The sequence below is a fragment of the Scardinius erythrophthalmus genome, assembly GCF_964197995.2.
Source record: "Scardinius erythrophthalmus genome assembly, chromosome: 9".
Lineage (NCBI taxonomy): Eukaryota > Metazoa > Chordata > Actinopteri > Cypriniformes > Leuciscidae > Scardinius > Scardinius erythrophthalmus.
The window spans coordinates 13,048,492-13,061,025 of NC_138229.1; the positions used below are offsets into that span (position 1 = coordinate 13,048,492).

Consider the following 12,534-nt stretch of genomic DNA (forward strand, 5'->3'; position numbering starts at 1 on the left):
AATCATAAACGACTGTGATTGGTCCAGCTTGATCCTCGCTGAAAAACGTAACGGCTGCCATGTGACAATCAGCGGCGCTTTGGAAAAAAAATTGTGGTGGTTATCGAATTGGTAGTAGAGAGTGAAAGCTCAAAACAGAAGAACTGTTATTTAAACTTAAGGTGTATTACCTACTACAGACAACGTGAGTCGCGTTAAGTATTTTCAGGAAAAAGGTTTCATTTTATGAGCTACGAAAAAATCTATGATCGGAGTGCGATTAATGTGACTTGTGAATGCAAGCAGACAAACGTAACAGAGCACCGATAGAATCGGTCCATTTTTACACTGGCAGCAACTGTCTTTGCAGGACCAGCAACTCTAATACAAACTTTCTTAAATCAATTTGAATATATATTAAGAATATACAGTTTATTGTGTTATGTAATGAGACGCTGGATATTACATATAGCAAATATACCAGACGTCTCTCCGCGAGGCCTGTGATATGAATGAAACCTCACGTTGGGTTTAACAGCAACACCTTTGTGAACTAGCACCACTTAGCTAGTTAACGTTAGCTGCTGCTTGCTGGCTGAATTGAATTGGTAAGCCTATTAAAAAACGTTTTTAACTAATCTGGTACTACTTGCGGTGAGTGTGGGATCGTGTAATGAAGTTTACTGGCATTATTCAGCCGAGCAACACATACCATATACAATTAGACAATACCGAGAAAAAGATGTTGTGTTTCTTGCTTCTTTTCTTTTAGAGAATAGTAATTTTTTTTTCTTAGATGACTTTGGTTTTTAATTATTATTATTTTTGCTCTTGGCTTGTTACAAGATCAACCTCTTCTCTGATATCAAAAGACCCAGTTTATCTATTTATTTAGTCTTAATATTATCCTCATGGATCTGAATTTTTACTCGGATCTCTCTGACGGGACTGGTCAACATGTTGATTCTGAGTTTATGGAAAACTCGTCTTACAATGGATATGATTCAGTGAACAAGGTAAATCTGACTTTGTGTATTTAACATCTTTATATGGTATATTTGTGTTTAAAATTGCAGCATGTCATGTATTGTTCGTTTGATCAGTATGTCTGCAGGTAAATAATACACCTCTTAACCTCTGTTTATTAGTTTGCAGGTGCCAATGAGTCATACCTGACCATCAGTGGACCTGGTCATCATTTTCTTGAGGTGGTGCTACTTTTGGTCACAATTAACTGGGTTAATTATATATATATGTATATGTATGTATGTATGTGTATATGTGTCTGTGTTATTTTATTTATGCATTTACTTTTGCTTGTAGAAAACATTCCATACACCCTGTCTGGGTGATGAAGAGTTTGAAATCCCAATCTCCTTGGATCCAGATTCTGCGCTCACCATAGAGGATGTGGAGGCCCATTTCGGAGAGTTGGCCGAACAGGAGAGCTCAAGGGGTCCTGGAGTTGGAAATAGTCTTGCCAGTAATACTGTAGTTGGGGGGAATGATCCCTCTTTTGCCTCTGCTTTCATGAATCCGTCTTCTCAGGGCATAGAGCACCTGAGTTTGGGTGTCATTAACCAGCCGGGAGGAAGTGCACTACTGAGCTCAACTCTGGGTGTGGTAAGCTTTGTTGTTTTGTTTTTTCAGTGATCATTTATTTTCTTGCTTTCAGCTTGTTAGAATGGGCACTTGAATTGCTTTTAATGTAATTAGATCTTGAGTAAAGTATAGATTGGCACATCATATAATGATTTTTTTTGTCTTCTTGTTGTCTTGTTTTTTTTTTCTGTAGGATCTAGGCCATTCTGTTGGCTCCCATTTTAATAGTTCCTCCTCCATGACTATTGATGTTCCAATAAACGACATGAGCCACAGTCTCTTAGGACACAATCAGCTCACCACCATAGACCATTCAGATCTAAGTGCTCAGTTAGGGCTCAGCCTTGGTGGTGGAGCCAAGTCACCTGACCAACCACTGTCAACCACACCATCTCCTGCTGGGTCATTGCAGGATGAAGACATGGAGGACTTCAGACAAGTGAGTGCTTCAGTGATGATTGTGGCACATTTTCTTTCTTTTTCCATTTTGCAAGCTATCCCTATTTCCGTTACAGAAAACCATGCTGGTAGACTACTCCTCAGCCTCTGCGACAATCATACCGCACCTCCCCAACTTGACGGGTTCCACCCAGCTCTCTTCTGCTCCTCCAATTGTGGTGAGGAGGGTTGGCGGTAAGCCAGCCATGGTGCCTGTGACCACATTGGACACGGGAGCAACACTGGGAGGCAAAAAAGGAAAGAAGAAAAAAGATCCCAATGAACCACAGAAGCCAGTGTCAGCCTATGCTCTGTTCTTCAGAGACACCCAGGCAGCCATTAAGGGCCAGAACCCCAATGCCACATTCGGAGAGGTGTCCAAGATAGTGGCATCCATGTGGGACAGCCTGGGAGAAGAGCAAAAACAGGTGGAGTATAGTTCTTTGAAGACTGACAGTGTTTGCAAAAAGTGCAATGCAATTCAAATATGCACAACTATTCAAAGATTTGGGGGTATATTTATTAATTTTTTGGCTTGTTTTTTATTAAATAAATTAATACTTTTATTTAACAAAGATGCATTGCATTCATCAAACTTGACAGTAAATAAATTAAAATGTTACAAAAAAAAAAAATATATATATATATATATTTTCACACACACACACACACACAAACAGCATGCTGTTCTTTTGAATTTTCTATTCATTAAAGGGGTAATTCACCTAAAAATGAACATTCTGCCATTTACTCACCCATATGTTGTTCCAAACCTGTATGAATTTCTTTCTTCTCTTGAACACAAAAGATGATATCTTGAAGGTAACCAATTAGTTGATGGGCCCCATTGACTTTCATAGTATTGAAAGTATTTTTTTCTTCCTACTATAGAAGTCAATGGCCACTGTAAACCGTTTGATTGCCAACATTCTTCAAAATATCTTATTGTGTTCAACAGAAGAAAGAAACTCATGCAGGTTTGGAACAACTTGAGGCTGAGTAAATGATGACAATTTTCATTTTTAGGTGAACTATTCCTTATAATAATGAAAAAGTTATTGCGGTTTCTACAAAAATATTAAGCAGCACAACTGTTTTCAACATACCATTGGTGGGATAAACAGATGGTCCCACCCCAAATTCACATCACTGGCTTATACTGTATAAACTTAAGGTCAATTATTGTAATTGCAATTGTGTAAAAAGACTGAAAAGTCAGTAAAAAGTCTGTAGACACACATTGTGCTGGAATTGCTTTAGATTTATGACAGTATTTCATAATTTGACAATGGAGTTGCATTTTATTTTTCCAAATATTCTTTCAAAGTATTAAAATAATTAATAGAACTGTTCACACCGCCGCCGGCGAGAGCGTCAAAGTGGCTGGAAGTCATTCATTTTCAATGTGAGTCGGCGGCGAGCTCCGGCGAGGGCGGCGCGGCGTGTCTTGGACGACGAGAGTGGCGAGAAGAGTTGAAGTCAGGTCAACTTTATCATAATAAGCTATGACGCGGTTCAGCAGCAACCAATCGGAATGTTGAAGTCCTCCGCTTGAGAGGATTCCAGAGAACGCAGTCAATTAATTCGATCTATGTCAGAGCGTCCCCGATTCGAATCTTTGGCAAGGGCGGAAGTGTGAACGCAGTTAAGGAATTGAATCCAGAAATGGTATATTTACATTCACGTGCATTTTGTGTCATTTTGAATTTTTATGAACTTTTGCAGGTTTACAAGAGGAAAACCGAGGCAGCTAAGAAAGAGTATCTGAAAGCTTTAGCAGCCTACAGAGCAAATCAACTCTCAAGAGTGAGTGAATTGTTTCTAGTTCTTCTTTTGAGTTTTTTTTATTTGCTGTCTTATTTTATACTTTCTTTCCTTTATTTCTCATCCAGCCATCTTCTGAGGTGGATGATAGTGCTCCTTCCACTCCTCCCTCTGTCCCCTGTCCTGCACCCGTCATCCCTGCTCCTGCTGCCCCTGCCCGTCCACGCCTGACCCCCATCCCTGAGCAGAACACCATCACCAACATCTGTGCATCCAATATTATCCTCGACCTGCCTCAAGTCACCACCCGTTCCCGCACTGGTTCTCTACCCTTGGCCATCGGCCAGCCCCTGACCCCTAACCCCAGCCCGACACCCACTGTCACAAAAATCATCATCTCCAAGCAGATGCTGCAGGGAGGTTCTCAGCTCCACCAGATCCCCACGTCCATGGTGACGGTGATTCCGGCTGGAGTTCGAGCCGTGCATCCGGCCTCTGCTGGACGACAGCCTCCACCACTGCAGCAGATGCAGGGCACCCCACCTCCGCCACGTCTGCAGCAAATGGTACAAACCCAAGCCCCGCCGCCTCTTCAGGCCAAGCCCCGTGGAGGGGCAGGAAGTTCTGTGGCCGTCACGGCTACGCCTCCACCGCCTCTTCAGATAAAGATTGTGCCCGCTTCAATACACTCTGACCTGTCCACGCCAATTATTGTTACTACAGCAACAAGTGCCAACCCTGTTATTTCCGTATCCACCATCTCAGCCTTAGCACATCCTGCCCCTGTTGAGGTGAAAGTGGAAGAGCCCAAAGAGGAGTTGGCCACTGGGACGGATGAGGCTCTGACGGAGGAACCCGAAGAGGTTTGTTTTTCCAATAATTATCATCAACAGAGCTACTGTGGTTATACTTTATTGTCCCTGTTACAGTGTAATTATAACAGTTAAGTACTGAGTAATATTTAAGGGATAGCCATTTATTTAAATAATTACTCACCCTCATGTCATTCCAAACCGACTTTTGTTCATCCTCGGAACACAAACAAACATCTTTTTGATGAAATCTGAGAGCTTTCTGTCCCTCCATTGACAGCTATGCAACTACCACTTTGAGGCTTTTGAAGATTCTAACTGAACTCTGACACTGTTTTTATGCTTAATACTATAAATATGCTCTATAAACCTAAGTGCTATGCTATAGAATTGAATGTGACCTGACTTGAATAGAGAGTGTCTATAGCCGCATCGCTATGATCAGATGCTTTCTTAACTGCTATTTTCTCATCACTGTCATTTTTATTGTTTATCTTGTTATTGTATTAACATATTAGTCCATGTTCACTACCAGTATTCAGCACATCAGACATTTCAGACTTCTTTTTATCACTAAGCAAAGAACGAACAAGAATACGCTGTAATTATATCTGGGCCTTAAGAGATCAAACACAAGTACACAGCAAAGTTATTCAGAGTTTAGCCTAACTCTGCTTGTTTTATCCTGCTTTTTCAGATGGAGATGGAGGTAAGTGTTGCTCCGGCAGTCTCCTCTTCTACTCCTCTTGTGAATCTCTGTGTCCGCGCTGGATGCACAAACCTGGCTGTGGACAGTCGAGACTGGGATAAGGAATATTGCAGCAATGAATGTGTGGCCACACACTGCAGGTGTTTTTTTTGTGTGTTTTTTTGTAAGGTGCTTTTTTTTTGTACAGTCAGATTCCATTTACTAACCGTCCCTATTTTTACTTTCTTAACAGGGATATTTTCATGGCCTGGTGTTCAATCAAGAGCCAGAACTCAGCCACTGTCAAATAAATGAAACAAAATCCTCCTGATTCTGGGTCTTAGCATGCCTGGATGTGTCTTTTATAATAACACAACAGAATTTTACTGGAATTACTAGTGAAAGTTTAGTGTTTTTGTTGTAAATATCTAAGGCATGAACATGGCAGTGGAAAAATCACTCTATAAAAGGACAAATTTTGTCTTTGTTACAACTGTTGATGAATATACTGCGAACATCATGTTTTGACATTTGTTTTCCTAGTTGAAACTGTCAGATATGGACATACAGTGAATATTGTTGGTGTTTTTTTGGACCTTGTATTGTTTCCACTCAGTTTTGGGCCAGTGGTTTATTTGTATTTTTTTTATGTTTGTTACTAGTTAATGTGTTAAAGTGAGACAAATCTGAACCATTGTAGTATTTTCAAATGCAGTAATTTTGATTATAATGACAAATTTAAGAGTATTAGTGAACCTCAAACAGTAATGCAATCAGTCTGCAATTCTATTATATTTTCAGTTTTCTTGTGTTGTACTGACAGTGTCTTAGATCAGTTTTCACAAGTGCTCTTGTGTAAAATCTTTTTGCCTTAGTTATGGGGTTTTGCTGACTTTTTTAGATTGTGTTACAGAAATTACTCAAGTATTAATAAAAGGCAGCCAAAATGGACTAAGTTTCAGAATTCATTGCAAACGTACCCATTTTAATGTGACACTCAAATGGTTGTCAGTGCATTACAAAAACTGCAGAGATCCCTGCTTTGCCCTGCTGGTAGAAACATAGGCTATATTATTTTATTATAGATGTCTGACCAGTATGTAGACAATTTAGTTCGTAAGAACAGATGGCATTTCTTGGCCATGTTCAAGGATGCATTATATGACATTCACAAAATTTTCTCATTTAAAAAGTACCCCCTGAGATTTTTAACTTTTTTTGTGTTTAAAATTTATAAAAAAAAAAAAATATATATATATATATATATATATATGAGCGACTACGTAATTAGTTCATTTTCTTAACCGTGTTTTTGTCTTATCCAGAATCACTACGGTACACCTATAATAAGTGTTTATATTCAGACAATTTTAGACTGGTTCGGGTCGGCAGCGCTGCAGAGTAGCCCAGTACCTGCATGACTCATAAACATAAACAGAGATAAGTAGTTCTGGTTACAATGTTCTTCCGCAAGATTCATGCAGTTCTGTTTATTAACCACTAGAGCGCAAAAAAAGTTACAGACTGCAGCTTTAAATTAAACTTTTGATGATTTGATTAATTATTTGCTTTCATCAACTCCCAAACCCCCTGAAGTCCCCCTAGCAACCCCATTTCGGGAAACCCTGATCTAGTTCAGTTGTTGTGCAAGGTTACTTTTAAAGAAGGCTGAAAATATAAATTTGCCACAAAATAAGTAAGGAGGTTCTCCAAAAGTATTTGTCCTTTCAAAGGCCCCAAAAAGGTTTTATTGTCATCTCTTCTATAAAATACTCTCAAAGATTACTGCCCCAGGAGACATTTGCATCTCCCGGTCCGTAAGAAAAACAAGGTTTGGTTGGAATCATTTTCAAATTCACTGGCATGTTTTTACATTGACTTACTCAAACTTTTGTTATTGGACGTGTGGAATAGTTGTATGTCTTCAGTAAAGTTTCTCTATTGACTGGAGCTGTTGGAGATCATTGTCCATACTAATCATTCTATTGAGTTATTCTCCAGAGACTATGCTTGAGCCTTTTAATAAAAACAAACCATTAAACAAATATATGAGGTTATTGTTTATTCAAAAAGAAACTATATAGGTTTGTCATAATGGTTATGAGGATGAGGAATGGTTAAAAACAAAAAGGATGTATAGCAAAAGCTAAGGTTGAAACCATTTCTTTTGTTTGCTGTAAACTCACAAATCTTGCTACAAATGTTACTACATGTTTTTAATATCAAACTAAAATCATATGATTGACAGCATGTTTTTTTGTAAAAAAAAACAAAACAAAAAAAAAAACAAGATAATAAAAAAAAAAGCATGTTTATAAAAAAACTCTGATAAATGTTTGCTTGGTCCATACAAAGAAATCACATCAAATGTTAAAAAGTACAAGTAAAAGAAAGTGGAAATGGGAGCAATAGTCTGACTAACAGCATTTTTTTTTTTTTTTTTTTTGCTTTTTAAGAAGCTTAAAGTGAGCAAAGCGTGCTAAACAAGTAGTGAACACAAGACTCTAAAGTATGTTGCTTTAAAAATTATTACAAGGACATATAAACTCCTGTGAATCCTGCAGCATCCAATTATCTCCAGTGTTCAACCACACACACACACACACACACACACACACACACACAAATCCTCTTGAATGAGTCCAGACAGGCATGTTAAAAAGGTCCAGATTGTTTAAAAAGTCATTTTTACAAATAAAAGAGTTTAAAAGCATCATACAAGTATGAAAGTATTTACAGCAAGCAATAATTAGTCAAGTCCGTTTGTGTTGGACTGCAAGACTGAACCCTCTAATGCCCTGGATATTTTACATTTAGTGGCATGAAACTACTGAAAAAAAAATATCTTGTTTTTCAAAGACGTGTATATGATTAGTACAGATGCAGTCAAGGGCAAAGACTACAACAGAAGAAAACGGTCCACAAACAATCCTAATCAACACGAGAAGAACATTTACAATGTGATATCAAGGAGAAAAAAAAAAAGAAACCTGAACACATAAAATGAGTCACCCCAATGTTCCTATATCCTGCCTGCTATTGTGCGTCTGACAACTCGGGTGCTAGATTTACCGGCTGGATCCAGTGGTTCCGATGCGAGGTAGAAATATGGCGTTTGGTTTAGGCCACACAAAACATTTGTTCTGTTACTGAAGAGTTCGAAAGCTAACTGGCGCCGAATGATTGAGTCTGTGTTTCTCCAGGTTCTTGAGGATCCTAAAACCCTTCGAGCACAGGTTGCAAATGAAGGGCTTTTCACCAGAGTGAAAGCGCAGGTGAGCCTTGAGATTGTTTTTGAGACGGAAGCCTTTCCTGCAGTGTGGGCAGACGTGAGGTCTCTCTCCAGTGTGGAAGCGCTCGTGCCTTCGCAAGCTTTTCCGCAGGGCAAATGTCTTTTTACACTTTCTGCAGGAATACGGCTTTTCGCCTGTATGAAAGCGCTCGTGACGCTTTAGGATCTTCTTGCGTTTGAACTTTTTGCCGCAGATCTTGCAGGCATGAGCGTGCCCTTGTGAGAGGACTCCCTGCAGGCGCCAAATCCCGTTCCCGCAGTCTTTAAAGCAGCACAGCCGACGTCCCGTATGGACACGCTGGTGGGCTCGCAGATCTTTGGGTGTAGAGAAGCATTTTTTGCTGGATCCATTCGCCCTTTGCGCACTTGACAGCATCAGTAGGTTCACAAGTTGCACAGAACAAGGCCGTAACAGTTTGCAATCGAAAGGCGTTTGGCTCAGCTGGAAACGCACCTTCTTTGCATTCAAAGCACTATTACCTGATGCCTGGCTGAGTTCAGTGTCCTCCGCTGGGGTTTTGCTGGATTGAGGAGGTTCTATGTGAGGTGACTTTTCAACACACAGCGAAGAATTTACTTCCATAAGGCCATGGTCCCACTGGTTTATGCTGTCAGTGGAAAGGTCAGCACTGGGAATGTTACCTAGAACAGAGCTGAATGGATGAGACTCTGGATCTACCATAGAGAGTGAAGAAGTTTCCTCAAGAGCATCGAGTCCTTGAAGACCTAAGAGACCACAAAAAAGCATAAAAAGGAAGAAATTTGTTTTCATTGTCTAGTAATTTCAGATTTTTGGTAAAACTGTTCAGGTTTGTTTAATATTTTTGTAAATAAAATATTTCTGGATAGATTTGAAAGAAAAATGGCATTTTATGGACTCAGCTTATGCAGTAAAATATAAAAGATTATAAAGCAAGCTGGTCTAGTTTCTTTATACCATTTTCCTGAATTGTCTCTGGTTTCTTCAAGTCATCTGTCCTTGGGGTTTCATGAAGTAAGCTGTCTCCTCTCCCCACTCCAATCTCCTGAAACACAGTAAACAATATATATGACTTAGTCAATAAGGGAAAAGAAATAGAATTGTTGCAAATCTTTGATGCAGTATATTTCTTCTTCAGCATTTAAATTCACATTAATATCTATTTGTTCTCTAGGTCAGGGTTAGTAAGGGAACTGCAGGGGGTTTGTGAGTTAATGAAAAGCTTATAGTTAATTATACCCAAATTACCCAATATAAAATTAAAATAAATAAATGGGGTTTCAGGATAATTGGAATATAGCTGTGATGTTATTAAATAACTATAGTCTCATGCGCTGCTTACTTCAGATTGAAACACGGGCAGCTTGTGATCTTGTGTTTTCAGCATATCGATTTACTTTATTTACACGGTCGCATAATTTCGTACATTTTTTTCATTTCCCCAGTATGTTACCAAAATAAAAGCTTGAGGATTCAAAAAGTTAAATAGCTTAAGGGTTTGAACTTTGAAAGTGAATAAAACATTTTTTTTTTTATGATTTATTTATATGATAAGACAAATATTATATTAAATTAATTAGCAAATATCCATTTATTTCACAGTAAAATCGCAAATTACAACAGTAATATAGTTATTTTTATAATTATAATTAAAATAATAATAATAATAATATTAAATTTGATTGGGTTCCCAAAAACACTAATGTGAATGTGGACTGAGACTATCACAACTAACAAAGTGGTTTGTGTCAAGTTAAATAAAACACTTACTAAAAAAAAAAAAAGATTTCATCAAAGTACATATTCTAGTTAAAAGAAATCTAAAAATCAGCGCCACCTACAGTTTCTTTGAAGATTGTGCATGGAAGGTCAACCATGTATTGCAAATCCACTTCTTCTGGAGACTCCTTGCAGAGACTTTCAGAGGGAGAAAGCCCCTCCTCTCCTTTGGAATCCTGAAGATAAATCCCGTCTTTCTCAGTGGACACACACAGATCTGAATGGGGTTTCGGGGTGGGAGAGAATACAATATATTACAATTTAAAAACACTGTGTTCTGTGTCTATTACAGTGCTGCTAGTTTTCTTAGTGCACATTATTTGGGATCTTATGAGCATATTGTCCTTTTGAAAATCATTTTAACTTTTACGTCTGAAAGAAGCAGAAGTCTGAGAACCAGCTCAATTTTGCATGGACATGTGAATAAACAACGTTCACGAAATATTTTGATCAAATAGTGTAATGTTACGATTATAAGTTCTTATTTTATGAAAAGTCACAGGCACAACAAACTGCATTGTTTGCATTAGAACCAAGCAAGGTGGACTTCGACCCTGAAATATCAATCAGCACTACTGCTGCAACTACTTTTCGAAATATGGTAAACCATTTTAACATTTATTCCTCCTTACAACTAAATAGTATTTTAGTCAACACAAAGTGTGCACATCTAACAGGCACAAAAAAAAAACTCAATGAAGGTGCTCAACACAGCAAAAACCAAGGAAACGTTGGCACACACCACTTCCTTCCTTTTTTACTTTGTTATTTTTAACCAATCCAATAATTACCTTTTCAGTTTCAATAAATAACTATTCATTAGTTAGTAGTACTTATTCCAAATAATGACTTGTATCTATTGATTTAGTCACTATTTGCTCATGTCTTTCAGTTTAGAGAACATCATCAGATCACGTACAGACTTAATAAATATAGACAATTAGACATAATTAAAAGATACATAGTGTGTTCAAGCGTATATGACAAATCATTTACTTCAAGCACTTCTCTTCATTGCTGTATGTTAATATTTAATATCACTAGAAATGTTATTGCAAATAGATCATGTTCAGTAGGTTATATGTTTGGTGTACAGTAAAGAGTTATTAGTAATTCGGTTTTAGTACTTTTATTTTATAGCCTAGTAAATTTTAACTAAATACGAAACACAACTGGAATAGAGACTAATAGAAAGGATGATGAAAGCATACTAGTATCTAATAGACTGAACTACAATATACTAGAGAGTATAAAAAATAAGTATCGGCGGTAACATAAAAACAGATAATAGTTCGTTTGTAAGCAATGTACATTAAAACGGCTTGCCATACGACAGCCTTCTTCCGGTTTACTCCTGTTGAATTCAACTAATGTGGAAGTAAAGCCAAGCTACATGCACACAGCTAGAGAAGTGGCTGTTGTTTACGCAAAAACATACCCTGATGGTTGGACAGTAGTGTCTCTCCCACTTGCACACCGACACTACAAACCATCTTGTCCGAAAGATTAGTCAATGCACTTTCCATACGAGCCCTGATTTCAGGGACAAGCACCAGATCGTCTTTGATCTGAGCTTCTCTGTCGACCGTGCAGCCATGGGAATCCAATGCGCGTCCTTCGAAAACTTTCGTTATCTCCACGACGGCCACCTTCAGTAACACCTCCATAACGGCCGCCACCTCTGCTTGAAACCTGGACACGGACTGGGACATTTTGCTCTCGGTCTGAACATGCAAAATATAAGTTATAATGCATAAACAAACGGATCGGTCGTGCAGTCGTTTGTGGTCACTATCCACATGGCTAAGATGGAAGTAATGGGCGTGTCTGCTGACATTCCACAATGACGTAGCACGTATTAACACGGGTGGCGCCAAATCCAGACGTCGCTTTTACATAGGAATGTTGATTGTAAAAAAATGTTGTCATATGATGGCATGGATCATTTGGTTATTTATTCTAGAATATCTATTTTTTAAAGTTTGTATTTTGTTGAAATGCATGTTAAAACCATATTTAGCTCCACGGAATACTATGTGGCCAGAGTGACAATAAACCAAAGCCAATTTATTAAGCCTCTATATTTAGAGTTTAGTTGAATCGTAGATGGTTTTAATACATGGCACATTTCCCGAACCTTTTGACGTCCTGTGAATAAAGAGCCACATAGGCTATCCTATGTTTTTGTTGTAAGGCCTAT

The 12,534-nt window shown here is 38.3% G+C and overlaps 2 protein-coding genes across 3 annotated transcripts; one reads left to right on the forward strand and one right to left on the reverse strand.

Moving 5' to 3' along the window:
* Positions 1-73: 73 nt before the first annotated feature.
* On the forward strand, positions 74-6,518 carry tox4a (TOX high mobility group box family member 4 a). 2 transcript variants are annotated; one of them, XM_081374498.1, is made up of 10 exons: positions 74-184; positions 875-995; positions 1,128-1,187; positions 1,303-1,602; positions 1,775-2,020; positions 2,097-2,447; positions 3,745-3,825; positions 3,912-4,646; positions 5,293-5,444; positions 5,537-6,518. In XM_081374498.1, the coding sequence occupies exons 2-10, from the start codon at positions 891-893 to the stop codon at positions 5,592-5,594; spliced, it is 2,088 nt and encodes a 695-aa protein (XP_081230624.1). In that variant the 5' UTR covers positions 74-184; positions 875-890; the 3' UTR covers positions 5,595-6,518. The 2 variants fall into 2 exon arrangements, with proteins under 2 accessions (XP_081230624.1, XP_081230623.1); XM_081374497.1 differs by lacking the exon at positions 74-184 and adding an exon at positions 274-587.
* Positions 6,519-7,329: 811 nt separating this feature from the next.
* Positions 7,330-12,197, reverse strand: LOC308696110 (uncharacterized protein). The gene is made up of 4 exons (XM_081374502.1): positions 11,773-12,197; positions 10,397-10,551; positions 9,513-9,600; positions 7,330-9,301 (listed from the first exon to the last, which is right to left on the reverse strand). Exons 1-4 carry the CDS (start codon positions 12,044-12,046, stop codon positions 8,430-8,432), a joined length of 1,389 nt encoding a protein of 462 aa, XP_081230628.1. The 5' UTR covers positions 12,047-12,197; the 3' UTR covers positions 7,330-8,429.
* Between the last annotated feature and the right edge of the window lie 337 nt (positions 12,198-12,534).